Source organism: Microcaecilia unicolor, chromosome 3 (assembly GCF_901765095.1).
Source record: "Microcaecilia unicolor chromosome 3, aMicUni1.1, whole genome shotgun sequence".
In the NCBI taxonomy this organism is placed as follows: Eukaryota; Metazoa; Chordata; class Amphibia; order Gymnophiona; family Siphonopidae; genus Microcaecilia; species Microcaecilia unicolor.
In genome coordinates, this window is record NC_044033.1 from 197,147,384 (window position 1) to 197,168,836 (window position 21,453).

At 48.0% G+C, this 21,453-nt stretch overlaps 1 protein-coding gene across 1 annotated transcript; it reads right to left on the reverse strand.

Annotated features, from left to right (window-relative positions):
* Positions 1-11,596: 11,596 nt before the first annotated feature.
* Positions 11,597-17,835, reverse strand: DAND5 (DAN domain BMP antagonist family member 5). The gene is made up of 2 exons (XM_030194709.1): positions 17,359-17,835; positions 11,597-12,604 (listed from the first exon to the last, which is right to left on the reverse strand). The coding sequence occupies exons 1-2, from the start codon at positions 17,833-17,835 to the stop codon at positions 12,353-12,355; spliced, it is 729 nt and encodes a 242-aa protein (XP_030050569.1). The 3' UTR covers positions 11,597-12,352.
* Between the last annotated feature and the right edge of the window lie 3,618 nt (positions 17,836-21,453).

Below are 21,453 nucleotides of genomic sequence, written 5' to 3' on the forward strand. Positions count from 1 at the left end.
TGTATAGAGTTTTTGAAGAGATAGATTTGAAGGGGGAAATGTATAAGTAGCTTTTGTGTTCAGTTGTAGAGTTTTGATGATGTTTATTCATATAGTTTTTGAAGAGGTAGATTTGAAAAGAAGGTGACAATATCTTTGTGATTAGCTGTAGAATTTTTTGAAGAGGTAGGTTTTTATTTCTTTTCTGAATTGGAGGACAAGACAGATTGTAAAGTGTACAGGGAGAGGATTGATGGTATGTTTTTATTTTCACAGCCCTGTGTTATTACTATGTATGTTTTTGTTTTTTATTATTACTATTATTATTATTATCTCAATATGTATACTTAGGAAGAAAGGCAGGAGAGGGGAGACATGGAAGAGACATTGAAATACCTCTGTGGTATATAAATACACAAGAGATGAATCTCTTTCAATTGAAATGAAGCTCTGGAATAAGGGGGCATAGGATGAAAGTGAAAGAGGACAGGCTCAAGAGGAAATACCTCTTGGATAGGGTGGTGGTGGAAGAGACAAAAACTATATCAGAATTCAAGAAAGCTTGGGACAAGTACATGTGATATCTAAGGGAGAAGAAGGGATTGTAGAGATTAGTAGTTAGTGTGGATGGACAGACTGGATAGGTCGTATGGTCTTTATCTGTGTCATTTTCTACGTTTCTATGTACAGAGGATCTCTGAGGGAGAGGAGGGATTGTAGAGATTAGTAGTTGGTGTGGAAGGACAGACTGGATAGGTCGTATGGAGGGGCATAATCGAACGGCGTCAGCCATCTATATGGCCGGCGCCACAAAGAGCAGTCCTGAACCGTATTCTCGAAAAAGATGGCCGACCATCTTTCATTTCGATAATATGGTTGGGGCCGGCCAAATGTCAGAGATGGCCGGGTTTGAGATGGCTGGCATCGGTTTTCGTCGATAATGGAAACCGATGGCGGCCATCTCAAACCCGGCCAAATCCAAGGCATTTGGTCGTGGGAGGAGCCAGCATTTGTAATGCACTGGTCCCCCTCACATGCCAGGACACAAACCGGCCACCCTAGGGGGCACTGCAGTGGACTTCAAAAATTGCTCCCAGGTGCATACCTCCCTTACCTTGTGTGCTGAGCCCCTAAATCCCTCCCAAAACTCACTACCCACAACTGTACAACACTACCAAAGCCCTAAGGGGTGAAAGGGGTACAGTGGGTTTTTGGGGGGTTTGGAGGGCTCCCATTTACCACCACAAGTATAACAGGTAGGGGGGGATGGGCCTGGGTCCACCTGCCTGAAGTGCACTGCACCCACTAAAAACTGCTCCAGGGACCTGCATACTGCTGTCATGGAGCTGGGTATGACATTTCAGGCTGGCATAGAGGCTGGCAAAAAAAAGATTTTTAATTTTTTTTTGGGTGGGAGGGGGTTGGTGACCACTGGGGAAGTAAAGGGAGGTAGTCCCCGATTCCCTCCGGTGGTCATCTGCTCAGTTGGGGCACTTTTTTGAGGCTTGGTCCTAAAAATAAATGGACCAAGTGAAGCCGTCTCATAACCATGCCCCTGTCCCGCCTTCCATACCCTGCGGAAACGCCCCCTTTAACTTTGGCTGGCTCTGCGACGGAAAGCAGTTGGAGCCGGCCAAAATCGGCTTTTGATTATACCGATTTGGCCGGGTTCAGGAGATGGCCGGCCATCTCCAGATTTGTGTCAGAAGATGGCTGGCGATCTCCTTCAAAAATAAGCAGGATGGTCTTTATCTGTGTCATTTTCTATGTTTCCATGTACAGCGGATCTCTGAGGGAGAGGAAGGGGTAGTACAGATTAGGAATTGGTGTGGATGGTAGACTGGATAGGTCATATGATGGTCTTTATCTGTGTCATTTTGTATGTTTCTATGTACAGAGGATCCCTGAGGGAGAGGAAGGGAGTGTAGAGATTAGTAGTTGGGTGGACGAACAGACTGGATAGGTCGTATGGTCTATATCTGTGTCATTTTCTCTGTTTCTCTGAGGAAGGGATTGTAGAGATTAGTGGTTGGTGTGGAAGGACAGACTGGATAGGTCGTATGGTCTTTATCTGTGTCATTTTCTATGTTTCTATGTACAGATCTCTGAAGAAGAGGAAGGGATTGTAGAGATTAGTAGTTGGTGTAGATGGACAGACTGGATAGGTCATATGGTCTTTATCTGTTTCTGTACAGAGGATCTCTGAGGGAGAGGAAGGGATTGTAGAGACTAGTAGATGATGTGGATGGACAGACTGGATAGGTCGTATGGTTTTTGTGTCATTTTCTATGTTTCTATGTACAGAGGATCTCTGAGGGAGAGGATGGGTTAGTACAGGTTAGGAATTGGTGTGGATGGTAGACTGGATAGGCCTATGGTCTTTACCTGCCGTCATTTTCTCTGTTTCTATGGTAGCAAAGAGCAGAGGATCGAGGCCTAGTTTGCCCCATTGCATGCAGGGACTTGTAGTTAGGGGGGCTTTACCCCCCTTTGATAGAAGCGATAGGCCTATTTAGTTGACCCAAGAGTGAGATGACCCTCCCTCGCATTTCTGCGGAGCCCAGCTCAACCCCTACGAAGCACCATCAAGACGTAAGCAGCAAAAGAGGTTGCTTTCGCGTCCGCCTGCCACTTTGCTTAGGGAATGATCTTTTTCTCAGGGAGATTCCGGGAGCAAGAGCTTGAAAAGAGTCTTAAGTAATGTCCATATGCTGGCGTTTATCCCGGGGAGGGCCATATGCTGACACTCGGAGGCTGGGAGCTGCAGAACCCCTTCCAGATGGCCCGAGACGCATTTATTTGTAGAACAAGCCCTGCACCAGCAGCTGTGACGGCGAACACAGACTGTTTACACAGATGTAGGAGCGAAGTGGTGCGTGAAGATGTTACAGCTCTGCAAAATTAAGGGGGAAATATAGATATATATACATATATTTATATAAATAAATACACGTCAGGAGGGAGGCTGAAGTGGAAAGTGCCATTTTTCTTAGCTGGAGAATGCGGGGCCGAGGCCGGGCGAGAGGATGAGTGTCCAAAATCGCTCCGAGTCGGATGTACTAAGCATGTTCCCGTGTACGCGGAGAATGGGGAAAAGCTTTGCGTGCAAGATCGAGATCCTGCTCTTCTCAGGTCTCAGTGCATTCAGGTGGGGAGGGTTGGCGGCCCCTGGCCAGTCCTCCTGGGCCTTGTGACTCGCTGTCCTGCACTTACTGTCTGGCAACAGCAGCACCCTGGGGAGCAGAAAGGCGCAATGGAAAGGAAGTCAGGTTCAGGGACCAGAAAAACAGGACCACAGGGTCATTTCCAAGGTGCTGTTGTACTACTCAGCTACAGATCCTTTTCCAGGGGCGTAGCCAGACAACAGATTGTGGGTGGGCCTAGGCAAGAAGTGGGTGGGCACCAAGTGTTCTCACCACCACCACCAAAAAAATATCTAAGCTGGCAGGAAAACGCTTCTTTCCACCTTGGCAGTCTGCAAAGGCATGCGCTGAAAACTGAGCATGCGCAGGTTCCGGTATCGTTGAGAGTAGCGTTTTTGTTACCATTAGGCGGAAGTCTTCAGCTGGCGGAGCTTGGGATCCCCACCAGCTACAGCTAAATATGTGCTACGGTTGGGTGAGCCTAAGCCCTAAGTAGGTGGGCCCTGGCCCACCCAGGCCCACCTGTGGCTACGCCACTGCTTTTCCCATTATACCTGCTTACTTGTATTTAAAGAAAACTCCCCGGTCAAAGTCCTCAAAGTCTGGCAGAAACTGAGGAGAGAGATGATGAAAGGGGAGCCGGGTAAGGGGCATGGCGGGAAGCATTAAACACGGGACAGGCATGGGTACCAGATTACAAACGGCCAGGGAAGAAGGACTGATGGGCTGCAATAAGAGGAATTTCAGCGGGAGGGTTTGGCGCGCTCACTCTCCGGAGATCAGCAACGTTGGAGTAACCCCTACCCCCAACAAATGCACAGTCACTCTTAAGCACATTCAGCCCCCAAGTGTTTTGTAAGAGTGTGACCTCAGGGTGACTCACTTTCTCTCCCTGTGCCTCAGTTCTAATCCCCTGCTCTGTCACTGACTATGTGTGACCTCAGGGTGACGCACTTTCTATCCGTGCCTCAGTTCTAATCCCCGACTCTGTCACTCTCTATGTGTGACCTCAGGGTGACTCACTTTCTCTCCCTCTGCCTCAGTTCTAATCCCTGGCTCTGTCACTGACTCTCTATGTGTGACTTCCCTCTGCCTCATTTCTAATCCCCAACTCTGTCTGACTCTCTCTATGTGTGACCTCAGGGTGACTCACTTTCTCTCCCTCTGCCTCAGTTCTAATCCCCGGCTCTGTCACTGACTCTCTATGTGTGACCTCATGGTGACTCACTTTCTCTCCTTTTGTCTTAGTTCTAATCCCCGGCTCTGTCACTGACTATGTGTGACCTCAGGGTGACGCACTTTCTCTCCGTGCCTCAGTTCTAATCCCCGGCTCTGTCACTGACTCTCTATGTGTGACCTCAGGGTGACTCACTTTCTCTCCCTCTGCCTCAGTTCTAATCCCTGGCTCTGTCACTGACTATGTGTGACCTCAGGGTGACGCACTTTCTATCCGTGCCTCAGTTCTAATCCCTGACTCTGTCACTGACCTCCCTCTGCCTCATTTCTAATCCCCAACTCTGTCTCTGACTCTCTCTATGTGTGACCTCAGGGTAACTCACTTTCTCTCCCTCTGCCTCAGTTCTAATCCCCGGCTCTGTCACTGACTATCTATGTGTGACCTCAGGGTGACTCACTTTCTCTCCCTGTGCCTCAGTTCTAATCCCCGGCTCTGTCACTGACTCTATGTGTGACCTCATGGTGACTCACTTTCTCTCCCTTTGTATTAGTTCTAATCCACGGCTCTGTCACTGACTCTGTGTATGACCTCAGGGAGAGTCACGTATCTCAGTTCTAATCCCCAGCTCTGTCACTGACTCTGTGTGTGATCTTAAAATGAATCGCTTTATCTCCCTGTTCTAATCCCCAGCACTGCCATTGACTCTGTGTGTGTATATGTGAGCTCAGAATTGATAGCTTTCTCTCCCTCTTAGCAATGGGAAGTCAGGAATACTAAAGATTCCCTTGTGATGAAGGGTTACCTAAGGCAGGAATGAAACAGCCCTGTACAGATACTCTTGAGAAATGTTGGGAACGGAGAACATGGCAGAATCCTGAGTGAGTATCTCCCTGGAAATACAGCCAAGCCACTTTCTCTTACCCCTGCATTCCTCTTCCTCGCCCCAGCTCAGGGTATGATACCTTTCCATGCACAGCCATGGGAAGCCTGTAGAGATCCTCATGGCGTGACACAGCTTTGCGTGTCAGGACATGTTTATTTCCCCTTTTTCCTCACTCCTTTTGGAACACAGTCAATGACTGCACGTCTGTCCCATCCTGCAGAACTGATAACAGGAACCCAGAGAGCCTCAGCAGCAGCTGCAGAGGATGGTTTTCAGCAGGTGGAAGGAAGGAAGGGTGAAGGGTCTCTCTGCTGACTGCTGACCCTCGGAGCAATCTGACAGAAAGACACCAGCCCTCAGTCAATGTGCTCCATTCCCTCACAAAACCTGCTTCCACAATTATTTATAAAGCAGGACAACTCAGGAGGGGGAGGGGAAATTATCAACTTTTGACTCCTACTGATGTCACTGGTTCTTTGTGTTGGCCTGAGAGTGAGTCACTTGAGGCTCCTCATGCCTGAGATCTATTCTCTGGCCCCACATTTGGGAGAAGTAGTAGAGGTGTAACCTCCAGTCTTGGGCACCTGTTGCATCCAAATTCATAGAAAATGACCACCACCTCTTACACTCATAAGAGTCCTTCACACTGGTGACATCTAGTGGCCAGGTATAGCAAATGCAGTCTCACAGCATCCAGGCAGCTTGTGGAGCAAGAGCACCCTCTAATGGCCAGGATCTTAAAGCGAAGCCAGACTGTGGCTCAGGAAAGCAGGCAGATTTCTTTGCAAGCAGATGGCAAAAGCAGGCTTGTAACTTGCACATATGGTGTAGACATCCTGTCAAAGCAAGAAATTTACCACACAACTAGGCAAGATGGATTCAGGGTGGGATTGTGCAAATCTGAAAGAAATTTGCCACTTAAGTGGCATCAAAGAGCAGAGGATGGCTGGCCTTCCTGCTCACTTCTAAAGGTATCCTCTGCCCCTGTGATGGCAGCGGAGTCTCCTAATCATGGTGAAACTTCCCAAGGCAAAAAGGGATAATGCCACTGCCCCCAGCACTTTTCAGGAAACTGCCACATGTGTCTGAGCCTGAACTGCACAACTCACATGGCGGCAAAGCAGGTTACGAGGTTCTTGAGGCACTGAGTGTACTTCAGCCACGGATTCTAGAGCAACTCTGTCCTCACTGCTGTCTGTGGCTTTTCATTTGGGTGATCAATTTATTCTTCATGTACCTTTCAGAGTATGTCCAGGGAACCCCCATCACCTCAATCACCACGCAGTATCCTGCTCTCTCCAAGCCGCAGGCTTACACCGACTCTCTCCTTGCCTGAAGCTTCTGAGAAACTTGGGAAATATTATTAAAATCTTTAAAAACTACCCTGGACGGAGAACCCCTGTTACAGGTAAGTATCATCAGTTAGCCAAAGCCTTCCGAGAATGTGAAGACTATACTGTACAGGTGCCAAGTTACCCAGTTCCAGGTTAGAGATTTGGTGACAGTCCTGGATTTCTGATCACATCATCCTGGTGCATTATGGAACTTGCAGTACAGATTTCAATGGGTAGGATCAGGTACTTCAAATCCTACACTGCTTTGGGATGTAAGTTCAAAAGCAGGACTGTCCAAAAGGTCTCCAGCCTTAGCATCTCTGGTACTGTGATTGCAAAAGCCAGGGGTCCAGAAAGAGGCTGCAAACTGGGACAGAAAAGCACATTTGTGCCAATCTGCCCATCTTGCAGCTGTGAACTGTGAGGGAACCTGCACAGGTTTGCACTGAGCAGAGCCTGGCACTGCCCAGCAGCATGGAAGCTGGTAAGGTTTTATAACCAGAGGCTGGATTTGGGGTGCAAAGTGGAGGAGCGGCATGCCCAGGCAAACCCAACATAAATAGATCCGAGGTGCCAGGAGACCCAGGATTCTGTGAGGAGAAGCCCAGTCCAGCCTCTGCTGTTGGTTTAATTTCAGTGCCAGCAATCTTTGTGGGACCCTCTGTATCTGAAATAAGAGGGTATCTCTGTGTGGATGTGGCCAGAGGCTGAAGGAACCTCCAGATGAAGGGATGGACAGATGGATGGTGAGGAGGATGGATGAATTGATAGAGAAATGGGGAGATGGAAAGAACAGCAGAGGGACAGAAACTTGTCCATTCTTCAGATCTGAGGCCGTCAGAGAGACAGTCCGAGCTTCCTGCAGAAGGGGTGTATGTGTGTGTTCTTTATGCTGTAATATGCAGGCAGCCTGAATGCTCAGGTGTGACTAGGCATTGCACACTCAGACACACATCCAAACACCTGCTCTTCCTCCCCTCTCCAATACCAGCATGAGAGGAGCTACCATCTGTGCTGGGAGATGATACAGATCCAGAGACACACACACACACACACAGACCCATCTCCCTTCCAATATACACACAGATACAAAAACACACAATCATACACACAGATATACACAGTTCTACTCCAGATGTGTATACACACACAGAGCCCAGTCTCACCTCCAAAACACACACAGATATAAACAGAACGCCATTTTTACTCCAGATGTAAACCCCACACACACACATGCAGCTTGTCCAGCTGCTGAGGAGGAGCAAAGGAGAACCTTTATCATTCAGGATAGATGAATGTACTACAGTGGAAGTCTTCCCCCCCCCAGGTGTGGGCTACCATGGTAAGATGCACTGTCTGGCTGAAGATAGAGGAGCGATAAGAGGTCACCTTCAGCCACCAGTACCCACGTTGTGACAGATGGTACTGGCAAACCCTCATGACTGCTGCCAGTGCCAGCCATGGTACCACCTGCATCCCTCCCCCCCCCCCCCCCCCCCCCCAGTCCTTATTACAACTCCATTACTGAGGTGCTCTTTGTTTGGAGGAGAGGGGCTAATGCAGGTTGGCAGCATGAGGGAGGCAGGTCTTTGCTCTTGTGGGGAGGGGGAGCTTGGCACATGTTGGCACATGAGGGAGGCAGGTCTTTGTTCTTGTGAGGAGGGGGAGCCTGGCACAGGTTGGCACATGAGGGAGGCAGGTCCTTGTTGTGGGGAGGGGGGTCTGGTGCTGGTTGGCACATGAGGGAGACAGGTCTTTGTTCTTGTGGGGAGGGGGAGCCTGGCACAGGTTGGCAGCATGAGGGAGACAGATCCAGCAGCTTTTTTAATTACTTTTCTGACTGGGGAGAGAATAGAGGAAGGGATGCAGAGAGCAGAAAAAGACTCATGACTAACCCCCACCGCAAGTATCTCATCACATAGCCCCTCTCCTTGAACCTTTCCATCCAGCTGTAATTGGGGAGGCTTCTATGTTTCCCCTACTTTTTGGCTCCTCCATCTTAAGTACTCTAGCCCCCCACCCCATGCTTCTCCTCAGGCAGTATTTCTCAGACCCAAAAGACAGAGCCAGGAATGGAACCCATGCAGGCATAATACTCTGAACAGCAGTCCCCCCCACCCCTTCTCCCTGAGTGCACATGCCAGCAATCTCAAGAATAAATTTTCTGTGGCAGCTCAACAGAGAAAAGACCCAGGAGGGGGGGGGGGGGGGGGAGAGAGAGACAGGAGAAAAATAAACCTCAAATCCTATCCTGTTACTGCCAGCCTGGCGGTATGTACCAACATCTGGAGTGGCTCACACACAGCAGCTGGACTGCAACCCACAAGCTCTTTCCAGCTCTGCTGTGTTTCACACTTCCTAAAGCAGATAACCAAAAATGATTTCAAAAACCCATGAAAGAAATACGAGGATGTACCTATTAGTTAAAATTTCCTGTACAGAGGCTTTAGGTCACCCTAGGAACAATGCTAGAGGGTTCAGAGGGGACTGAACACCTGTAGGAAATTCTCTTCAGCTGCTACTAAAGGGGAGGAAAGAAAGAAAGTGACCCGGATAAACTCAGGTCCAAAGTCAGAGGTATAACAAGAATCCACCACCACACTAAGTTTACAGTATTTGATGGAGACTCACCTACAAACAAGCTGAAAATACCAGAGGAAAAACACGCAGCTGGGTGCTTTTGAAAGTTTAGGTCACAGCACAGTAAGGGATCTTGCATGAGTACTGACAGAGCATGTGCTAAGGCTAAGGCTGCCAACTGAATCCAGATTCACAGGACAGGGGCAATCCAGTCCTGGGTTTACCCAGTGCATGCTGGGACTTGTAGTCTTGCTTTTCTGAGGGCATTCAATGGGGAAATTGGAACTACAAGTTCCTGCATGCAACAGTGTAAACCCAGGACTGACCTGTGCATCTCGATCCAGTTGGCAGTCCTAGCTAAGAAGAGCTCCGTCCAAGTTCACTGTCCGCCACACAAGAGTCACACCTTCAAATTTGTGCTGAACCATCTCTACTTGAACTCTATTGATTAAGGGTCACCATCTCATACTGGAATAATGGGGAGGGGTGAGGGGGGTGCTAAGACCAGGAGTGGGGTGCATTGGCAGAGCTGTGTGCAAGTGTCTGGGTACCAGAATAACAAGGTGCTGCAGGGCAGGAGTGAGGTGCATTGGCAGATCTCTGTGAGGGTCTCAGTACTGGAACAGCAGAGGGTGCTGCAGGACAGGAATGAGGTACATTGACAGAGCTCTGTGTGTGTGTGGGGGGGGGGGGGGTCAGTATTGGAATAGCAGAGAGTGCTGCAGGGCAGGAGTGAGGTGCACTGGCAGATCTCTGTGTGTGAGGGTCTCAGTACTGAAATAGCAGAGGGTGCTGCAGGACAGGAATGAGGTACATTGACAGAGCTCTGTGTGTGGGGGGGTTCAGTATTGGAATAGCAGAGAGTGCTGCAGGGCAGGAGTGAGGTGCACTGGCAGATCTCTGTGTGTGAGGGTCTCAGTACTGAAATAGCAGAGGGTGCTGCAGGACAGGAATGAGGTACAATGACAGAGCTCTGTGTGTGGGGGGGTTCAGTATTGGAATAGCAGAGAGTGCTGCAGGGCAGGAGTGAGGTGCACTGGCAGATCTCTATGTGTGAGGGTCTCAGTACTGAAATAGCAGAGGGTGCTGCAGGATAGGAATGAGGTACATTGACAGAGCTCTATGTGTGTGTGGGGGGGTTGTTTCAGTACTGGAATAGCAGAAAGTGCTGCAGGGCAGGAGTGAGGTGCATTGGCAGATCTGTGTGTGTGAGTCTCAGTACTGGAATAGCAACGGGTGCAGCTGGGCATGAATGAGGTACATTGGCAGAGTTGCATGTTTGTGTGTGTAAGCGTCTGTACTGCAATAGCAGAAGATTGTGCAGGAGAGAAGTGAGGTGCATTGGCGTCTCAAGGGGTGCTGCAGGTTACAGAGTTGGAAAACACAGGGATAAATGGTGACAGGGTGAAAGATGCAGGCAGGCCAGTTTACATGACTGAAAGGAGTTTATCAGGCAGGAATGGCAGAAACACAGACAGAAAGGGTTAGGGGATGAGAGAGATTCACAGGCAGGAAGGGAACAGACTCAACAAGTGAGAAGCTGTTTGGAGGATTGTTTCAGCTTGTGAGCGTCTGTGCTGTCAGGAAGACACAAAGAGGGGCTCTGCACACAGCACAAATATTACAACATTACCAAATGTGCCCCTGGAAGACGCCAGCTGGTCCCATCTGCCTCCCTCACCAGGCTGCCAGTCTGTACATTCTGCACTTTGCATAGGCTCAGCCCAGTGTTGCTCTGAACCATCTCCTGCCAAGCAGAGACTCCTGCAGAAACCAGCAAATCCGGAGGAGAAGCCTCTCTGTTCCCCTGTCCATTAGGCACTGACCAGCTGAAAATAAATCTTGCTCTACAGTATCCTTGCTCAGTGTCATGCAGGGACCATCAGACCTCAAGAATATATATCACACAGGGACGGCCACATCTGAGCAATTTCTCACATAGAGATTGTCCAGTTTCAAGGGAAAAAATTCATAAAGGGACTGCCACATCCCAAAAACCTATTTCATACGCCCTTGTTACTCCCATCTGGCTTTCATCGGGCAGCTGTCATATTTGGAGATCACTAGCTGGGAAAACTTAAAACTCTGTAATGTGTTTAAAGAATATACAAGATAAGACTGAGGCCAACACAGCCTTTACCTGCCAAAATCACTTCACTCGTGTGTCTGTGCAACCCTTATTTTTGTAAATCAACCTTGTATAAATGATTTTTCACTCAAAAAAATACAGATTTATTGAATCACAGTAAGTTGTTGAGATTCACATGTTATAAGATGGGGGAAGTAACTGGAAGAAATTCTACCATTTCAGCAGCTTGCGCTTTGTCAGATGGGTTGTTGCTCCTCTGGCCTGGACACAGTGTTGTCAGGGGACCCAGTCTCAGCTCCCTCACTAATCTAATGTAGAACAGGCATCATTTGAGAATTCAGCATTGCATCTGGAACACAGCACCTGCTCAATTCATTATCCGGGGGGGGGGGGGGGGGGGGGAGAAGAGGAGGTAACCGTGTGCTGCTACAACTCCATGGCACAGGGATTAACAAAATGCCAAAAAGGAGAAGCAGGACAAACCCTCCGCGGAACAGCAAAGAAAAGCCACACAGGAGCAGGGGGGCGACAAACTGATTTCCAGCCAAGGGTCTGTATCTTGTGACCCCTGATGCAGGCGGCTGCGTCCGCCGATACACAGACCTGTGTCGGGTCATTTCTCTGGTGCCTTTAAATAAAGAACCTTTGAACATTCTCTCCCAGGCTGGAAGTCAAGTTTGTCACCCTCTGCTCCTATGTGGCTTTACAGGGGTTACCTGCCCTTCAGCTTTTATCTGCCCCATTTTCCACTTAATATTGAATCTTGTGTTCACATAGGTCGGCGTGGCTACTACTGAGGAGCAATAGATTACAAAACTCAGGATGTGTTCTTCTTGTAGGTGTGAAGGTGATAAATGGCAAAGCAAATAACCTATCCCACTAATCTACTACAAGATTAACACATCCTCTGCTTTGAAATCCTCTTCCAATGAGTAGTGAAAGACACACACACACAAATCTCAGACTAGGCAGATCCAAGCCAAGAGTCATAGCAGCAAAAACGATGATTAAAACAGTTGCTGAAAAGTCTCTGAACCATGAGTCTGAAGAGAACACAGCCTGAACTTTGGAAGCCAAATCACCTCTCACCATGGGAGGGACAAAGAAGCCAATGGAAAGTTAGTTAACTGAAAAACAGTTCATTGAACTTCCTTTTCCTGTATTTTGTCAGGACTCTTTCATCCACTCTTGGCGCGCTTCACATTGACACCCCATCACCAGTGTGACCTCCATTTCACGGATTGGGGTCTTGCCATGGCACTGCAGTGAGACCATCACTGTTTGGACCCGGCTGGGGGCGCAGCTGGAGCAGGGGCGTGAATCGCCACTCTGGGATCCAGGCACGAAGAAGGAGCTGCAGTGACCAAAGCAGAAGTGATTGGGGATGGAGAGAGGGAAGCAGCCCCTCTGGGAAACAGTCTGCAGAAAGAGAGAAAATAGAGGTTAGCAGAGAGCAATTCTTCCTCATCTTTGACAGCACACCTCACTCCTTCCCTGCAGCACCCCCTGCTATTCCAGTAATGAGACCCTCACACATAGTTCTGCCAATGCACCTCACTCCTTCCCTGCAGCACCCCCTGCTATTTCAGTAATGAGACCCTCACACACAGTTCTGCTATTCCAATACGAGACCTTCACACACAGCTCTGTGAATGCACCTCATTCCTGCTCTGCAGCACCTCCTGCTATTCCAGTACCGAGACCCTCATGTGCACACAGCTCTGCCAATGCACCTCATTCCTGCTCTGCAGCACCTCCTGCTATTCCAGTACCGAGACCCTCACGCGCACACAGCTCTGCCAATGCACCTCATTCCTGCTCTGCAGCTCCCTGCTATTCCAGTAATGAGACCCTCCACACAGTTCTGCTATTCCAATACGAGACCTTCACACACAGCTCTGTGAATGCACCTCATTCCTGCTCTGCAGCACCTCCTGCTATTCCAGTATGGAGACCCTTGCACATACATAGTAACATAGTAGGTGACAACAGAAAAAGACCTGTACAGTCCATCCAGTCTGCCCAACAAGATAAACTCCTATGTGCTACTTTATATGTATACCTGACCTTGATTTGTATCTACCATTTTCAGGGCATAGACCATAGAAGTCTGCCCAGTACTAGCCCCAACCACCACTGCTGCCACCCAATTTCCGCTAAGCTTCTGAGGATCCATTCCTTCTGAACAGGATTCCTTTGTGCCAATGCACCTCATTCTGTCCTGCAGAATCTCCTGCTATTCCAGTTCTGAGACCCTCACACACAGCTTGTCAATGCACCTCACTCCTTCCCTGCAGCACCTCCTGCTATTCCAGTACTGAGACCCTCACACACAGTTCTGCCAATGCACCTCACTCCTTCCCTGCAGCACCTCCTGCTATTCCAGTTCTGAGACCCTCACACACAGCTTGCCAATGCACCTCACTCCTACTCTGCAGCACCTCCTGCGACTCCAGTACTGAGACCCTCACACACAGTTCTGCCAATGCACCTCATTCCTGCCCTGCAGCACCCCCTACTATTCCAGTACTGAGAACCTCACCTTACTCCTGCCCAGCAGCTGCCCCTGCTGTAAAGTGTTCTTAAAACACAACACTGAAATTAATAGCTTAGCAGAGATAGGGGTTGATACACTCTTATACCAACGGGATCAGTCACTGAGGTCCAGATGCACAAAACTTTAACAACCCTTTAACCACCCTTTATCGAAGAAATTGCCAACCGTTTCATGTACTAAAGCCCATTTTTCGAGGACCATAGCAGCTAACGAAAATGGAATGCAGATGAGCAATTAGTGTAGAATCCCTTTTGAAATGACATGCACTAACGTTTTCCGATTGGTTTAACGAAGGAAAACGCCGAGAAATCTAACGAGAGGTCTGTACCTCTCGTTAGGGCTCTCCGGCTAAAAGCTCTAATGTAGAACTAAAAAAAAAAAGAACAAGGGGGGTGAAAACACGCGCCAGGGGCGTCCTTTATTGACGCCCCAGGTCGCCGCTGCTCCCCGCTCCCTCTGCAAGCAATCCAGAAGTTAAAAAATAAAGGACCGGGAGGGGGCAAAGGCGCTCGTCAGGAGCGTCCTGTTTGAACGGCCTTGCCCCCCCCCCACCCCGTTCGAGGTCGCCGCTGCTCCCCGCATTATAAATTTAAAAAGCAAAATGAAGAAATCCTTACTTTAGAAGCCCCGGCCGGCCCCCCTCCATTCCTCTGTACTCTTCTGTCAACCCCACAGCTCCGCCTCCTGACTGACACCCTCCGCCCTATGCCCCGCCTCCTCCGCGGGTCCTCGCCGCCATTCCCCCCCTCCATCGGGCCCGTGCAGCGCCTCTCACCTCTATGTGAAGGCGCTGCACGGGCAAGAAGATCAGCTGACGCCTCTGTCTTCCATTCTTCCTTCGCGTCTCTCTCCTTTTGGGCCCGCTCCCGTCTGACGTAAGTAACCAATGTCAGACGGGGGCGGGCCCAAAAGGAGAGAGACGCGAAGGAAGAATGGAAGACAGAGGCGTCAGCTGATCTTCTTGCCCGTGCAGCGCCTTCACATAGAGGTGAGAGGCGCTGCACGGGCCCGGTAAGAGGGAGCGGGGCCCGATGGAGGGGGGAATGGTGGCGAGGACCCGCGGAGGAGGCGGGGCACAGGGCGGAGGGTGTCAGTCAGGAGGCGGAGCTGTGGGGTTGACAGAAGAGTACAGAGGAATGGAGGGGGGCCGGCCGGGGCTTCTAAAGTAAGGATTTCTTCGTTTTGCTTTTTAAATTTATAATGCGGGGAGCAGCGGCGACCTCGGACGGGGTGGGGGGGCAAGGGCGTTCAAACAGGACGCTCCCGACGAGCGCCTTTGCCCCCCCCGGTCCTTTTTTGAGTTTTGTTTTTATTTTGGGAGCCATGTGTTTGTTTGTTTTTTGTTTTGACAGTGGCATGCGCAGAGCAGCCAGCTTAACGCTTGGCTGCTCTGCGCATGCTTTAGGGGCCTTTTACCGACGGGGATTACGGACGTATGATACCTTGTACTTTTCAATACCGCACCGAACATTTCTGAGCTGTTTTTTTAATGCATTCTTCATTTTTTAAAATTCGCTAAGTACTTTTACAATTTTGATTTTTTTACGTTTGGTTGATGCATCTGGGCCTGAGTCAGTTCTTTTTAACATTTTTGTAAATGATACTGCTGAAGGGCTGACTGGTAAGCTTTGCCTCTTTGTGGATGATTCAAAAATCTGCAATAGGGTAGACACCCCTGATGGTGTGGATAATTTCAGGAGGGATGTAGCGAAACTTGAACAATAGTCCAGAATTTGACAGCTAAGATTTAATTCTAAAAAAATGCAGGGTCATGCATTTGGGCTGCAAAAACCTGAGAGAAAGGTATACTTTAGGGGGTGAAGAACTTTTGTGCATGAAAGAGGAGGGGGCCTGGGTTTGTCATATATGGCCAAGCAAGTAGACAAGCTGATGGCAAAAGCTAGAAGGATGCTTGAGTGCATAGGAAGAGGAATGGCCAGTAGGAAAAGGAGGTGATGATGCTCCTGAATAAGACTCTGATGAGACCTCATTTAGGATATTGTGTACAATTCTGGAGCTGCAGCTTCAAAAAGATATAAACAGAATGGAGCTGGTCCAGAGGGCGGCTACTAAAATGGTCAGCAGTCTTTGTCATAAAGTGTATGGAGACAGATTTAAAGATATCAATATCTATACCTTGGAAGAAAGGCAGGAGAGGGAAGATATGATAGAGACATTTAAATATTTATGCTGCATAAATGCACAGGAGGTGAGTGTCAATTGAAAGGAAGCTCTGGAATGAGGGGCCATAGAATGAAGGTGAAAGGGGATAGACTCAGAAGTAACCTGAGGAAGTACTTCTTCACGGAAAGGGTGGTGAATTGGTGGAACAGCCTCCCAATGGAAGTGGTGGAGATGAAAACAGTATCTGAATTCAAGAGAGCTTGGGACAAGCATAGAGCATCTCTGAGGGAGAGGAAGGGATTGTAGAGATTAGTAGTTGGTGTGGAAGGACAGACTGGATAGGTCGTATGGTCTTTATCTGTGTCATTTTCTATGTTTCTCTGAGGAAGGGATTTTGAGATTAGTGCTTGGTGTGATGGACAGACTGGTTAGGTCGTATGGTCTTTATCTGCGTCATTTTCTATGTTTCTATGTACAGAGGATCTCTGAGGGAGTTCATAAGTATTGCCACACTGGGACAGACCAAAGGTCCATCATGTCCAGCATCCTGTTTCCAAGAGTGGCCAATTCAGATCACAAATACCTGGCAAGATCCCAAAAAAGTACAAAACATTTTATGCTGCTTAACCCAGAAATAAGCAGTGGGTTTTCCCCAAGTCTGTTTAAATAATGGTCTATCAACTTTTTCTTTAGAAAGCCGTTCAGACCTTTTTTAAACCCAGCTAAGCTAACCACCTTTACAATTCCACAGTTTAAGTACACGTTGAGTGAAGAGAAATTTTCTCTGGTTCGTTTTAAAGGGTTTAAGGTCTTTATCTGTGCCTATTTTCTCTGTTTCTGTGTACAGAGGATCCCTGAGGGAGAGGAAGGGATTGTAGAGACTAGTAGATGATGTGGATGGACAGACTGGATAGGTCATATGGTCTTTGTGTCATTTTCTATGTTTCTATGTACAGAGGATCTGAGGGAGAGGAAGGGATTGGAGAGATTAGTAGTAGGTGAGGATGGACAGATTGGATAGGTTGTATGGTCGTTATCTGTGTCATTTTCTATGTTTCTCTGAGGAAGGGATTGTAGAGATTAGTAGTTGGTGTGATGGATAGACTGGTGGATAGAATGGATAGTCCTATGGTCTTTATCTGTGTCATTTTCTAAGATTCTATGCACAGAGGATCTTTGAGGAAGAGGAAGGGATTGTAGAGATTAGTAGTAGGTGAGGATGGACAGACTGGATAGATCGTATGGTCTTTGTGTCATTTTCTATGTTTCTGTGTACAGAGGATCTCCGAGGGAGAGGAAGGAATTGTAGAGATTAATAGTGTGATGGACAGACTGGATAGGTCGTATGGTCTTTATCTGCATCATTTTCTGTTTCCATGTACAGAGGGTCTCTGAGGGAGAGGAAGGGATTGTAGAGATTAGTAGTTGGTGTGATGGACAGACTGGATAGGTCGTATGGTCTTTATCTGTGTTTCTAAATTGAGATACTGACCTGATTGAAGGGTAAAGTTTTGCAGGAGGACTTGGTGATTTCTTTGGGACTCAGAGGCAGGACGATCCTGTCCTGGGGGTCTGTGCTCCCCCTTTGGATTGTTCTTTTCCACAGCTGCATTCCTGCCTTCATCGTCCGCAGTGCCTCCACACGAGGAAAATGAGTGGAGCTCATGAGATGAATTTCCTCTCTCTGAGGTTTGGCCTTTATGAGATCGATGATAGAGATCCCCCTCGGTGGAGGGAGAAAAGAGCCCCCAAACCTTCCTAGAAGAAAGGAGTGTGAGAGTAATCGAGGAAGGACTGGGACGCTGTCAATATTCCCCTCAGGCGTTTCAGCACTGCCGAGGTCAGAGGTCGATGAAGAATTTTCCTCTTCTGTCTCCTTGGCTTGAGAGGGTCCTGGTTCTGTTTCAGGGGCTACAGACCCCAGCAGACAGAACAGTACAAGTGCTGCCCTGGCCCTTGCAGTCAGCATCTTCAACCCCTTCAGTGCACAGTGCAAGGGGGATGGATAGAAGGGGATGAAGTGCTTTTTGTCTTGTCCAAGGTTACAAACAGCTAACTAAACCTGCCATCAGTTTTGAACTTAACAAAGAGGATGCGGAGTCTTTATACTCGCCCTCTATTTTAATGCCCCTTACCCAAGATGGGCGGTGGGAGGCGGGATGGGAACAGAAAAACCAATTATAACATCCTTAGTAAAAGTGACAGGTTCTATATTCAAGAGATGGGGTGTTAAGTTCCTAATTAGATCTGCACTCCAAAGCAAAGCACACAGATATCACAGGAGCTTCCACAGGGATGAGGAAGGAGGTTGCGGACATGATATGGCTGGGAAAATTCTCTCCTGGGCTTTTTTTTAGTACCTATTTACTACTACTACTATTTAGCATTTCTATAGCGCTACAAGGCATACGCAGCGCTGCACAAACATAGAAGAAAGACAGTCCCTGCTCAAAGAGCTTACAATCTATTTGATATTCTGCAGGTCCAGCACTAGATATCCTGAGGTAAGAAAGAGGCAGAACATGTCCTGTGCATAGGGGAAATCAATGCACCTCATTCCTGCCTGCATCACCCCCTGTGGGTCAAGTACTGAGCTCTCCCCATACACATGTTCAGCTCTGCCAAGGCACCTCATTTCTGCCCTGCAGCACCCCCTGTTATTCCAGTGCTGAGCCCTCCCCATACAAAAGAACATAAGAATAGCCATACTAGGTCAGACCAATGGTCCATCTAGCCCAGTATCCTGCTTCCAACAGTTCCTGGCAGAAACCCAAATAGCAGCAACATTACAGACTCCCAAAGAGTAACAAGATTCAGGAATCCCAAATAATAGCATCCATCTGTGCTAACTTTCTGCATCAGACTTTTAGACTGCAAACCTTTCAGGGACAGGGAATCCCCTGCTGTACCTGAATTTTAACTGGCCTTGAGCTACTTCTGAAAAAGATGTGAGCTAAATCCAAAAATCCCTTCCCCTTCCCATGGACACACCTGTACTGCTGTATTCATAGAAAGACTAGAAAACACATCCAATGGTATCTGTGCTGACCTGGGACATGAAAATGGTAACCCCCCCCCCCCCCCCCCCCCCTCTCTCCATGAATAAGTTCTGTGAATATTCAGTAGAGATAAAAGTGTGACTATTGAAATTCCCGGCATTTCGTTGATATATACCTTATCTGTTTAACACTCTTCCTGCTTTTCTGTGTCACATTTCAGTGCACAAGTTAGACGGAGGGCAGCTGAATTTTCCCTCTCTCCGCATATCTTTTAACCCCACCCCTGGACTGCCTCAAATCCTTCCTCAATTTCAGACGCATAATTTTGGCCAATGTACAGAAGTGCTTGCAATGTCTTTAAAGAGCTTTTGAATATCTGCCCGCACTGTCTTTCTACTTCAAGCATCAGATCTGCTGATTCCTGACTCTCTTTCCCCCTCTGCCGGTCTCCCTGGTGTTCGATTTCTATATGAAAAAAATTATTAAGCCACAAGACAAGCACAGGCAATAAAAGCTACACACTCAGATCCTGTACAGAACAGAGGAAAACAGGAAAGAGTGTGTGCATCAGCGTTAATAAAGCAGACCAAATGAGAATTTGAAAAGAAGCTTGCCACAGAACCAAAACCTCACAATTACAACCTTTACAGGTACATTAGATGCAGGGAGCCTGCGAGGGAGTCGGCTGGACCATTAGATGGCCAAAGGATAAAAGGGGAACGGATAAATCCAAGATTTATTCAAGTTTGTATGTGGTTTCATTCCTCGATATGGGGTCCTTTTACAAAGAAGCGCTGACAAATGGCTTGCGGTAGTGTAGGTGCGGGTTTTGGGCATACGCCGATCCATATTTTAACGCACCTCTAAAAAAAGGCCTGGGGGGGTTTTTGCCGAAAATGGACGTGCGGCAAAATCAAAATTCTCGCGTGTCCGTTTTGGGTACAGTTCTGGTCGCTGTATCTAGAAGAAAATTTAAAAATTGTGCAGAAAACGATGAGAATGATAAACAGGATGGAATGACCATTTCTTATCCCTTACAAGTGATCTCTTTGGGATCTTGTCTCAGGTAAAATGCAAAAACTGCCTTTTCTCTCTGCCTTCTCTGTCTCTGACTGACTTTCATCGATATACTGGGGGGGGGGGGGGGGCAAAGGGTAAGGAAGCCATATTTACAATGAAGAGATTGATTCAGAATGTGCACCACAATATGGGGGGGGGGGGATTTCTCCCTCATGTCCACCCCAAATAGCCTATGCATTCTCTCTGGGTCCATCTAGCCCAGTATCCTGCTTCCAACAGTAGCCAATACAGGTCACAAGTACCTGGCAGAAACCCAATTAGTAGCAACATTCCATGCTACCAATCCTGTGCAAGCAGTGACTTCCCCCATGTCCATCTCAATAACAGACTATGGACTTTTCCTCCAGGAACTTGTCCAAACCTTGAGCTTAGATCTGGAGATGTGACTAATGCAATGTAAAATGCGAGAAATCTTGCCCTTCCCCCAGAGCCCTGGGGCCAGCAGGCATTTTTTGTGAGCTGCACCTGGCCCTGGTGGCTCCTTGGAACCTCACCCTGGATCTCAGTCTGTATGAGGAGAAAAGCAAATATCCGGCCTCTGGGCTCCTGGTCTCAGGGGAGGGCTTGTCAGGGGCAAAGTGACAGATCTTTAGCTTTCCCAGCTCCTGGTCTTCACAGCTGTAGAGAAGGCTGCAAGGACGCTGTTCCTGTGACATCTCTGGTTTAATCACCATCCCGCAGTGTGGCTCCTTCTGATGTTTTCTGCTCCCACACTTAACTGAACTTATTGGCATATCAGAGTAGATGCCTGGGCAGAACAAGGCTGTGATAGATAGATAGATAGATAGATAGATAGATAGATAGATAGATAGATAGATAGATAGATAGATAGATAGATAGATAGATAGATAGATAGATAGATAGATAGATAGATAGATAAACTGGCAAAATGAAGAGAGAACAGGGCTACAAATAGCAGAGGAAACTTCAAGAAAGTGCAAACAGCACAGGGACTGAAAATACCAGAGAAGATGCCAGCAAAACGCAGAAAGTGCAAGGACTGAAAATAGCAGATAAGACTCCAGGAAAATGCACAGGGTGCAGAGACTGAAAATACCGGAGCAGGCTTCACAAAAATGTAGAAATTTGAAAATAGCAGAGGAGAGTCCAGAAGAAAGCAGAGAGTGTAAGGCTGAAAATACCAGAGGAGAGTGTCCCATTGTAATCATGGATGTTATGACTTTCTGAATAGTAACACAGTAATGGCAGATAAAGACCTGCATGGTTCAATGGCTGCCACTCCCAGCAGGTTACACACCTCTCTAGGCCCTGCCTGAAGTGTGAAAGTCATTGAAGTTTTGCTCCCATTCCATCCTCTTTCAATACAGGGATTCTTTGTATTTCTCCCATCCATCTTTCAATTCCTTCATTGTTTATTTCCTCACCACCTCCCCCAGGAGAATTTCCTGATGTTACTTCCAGGTCTACCACCCTCCAACTTCACATGTCCTCCAGTTCTACCATTTCCCCGTCTCTGAAAAAAGATATTTGTTTATTAATACCTTTCA

Bases quoted from the DNA above. Each gene is read 5' to 3' on its own strand.
- DAND5 (XM_030194709.1), bottom strand. From the start codon at position 17,835: ATGCTGACTGCAAGGGCCAGGGCAGCACTTGTACTGTTCTGTCTGCTG. The intron at 12,605-17,358 runs GTCAGTATCTCA...CTCTTTCTGCAG, and splicing joins AAACTTTACCCTTCAATCAG to ACTGTTTCCCAGAGGGGCTG.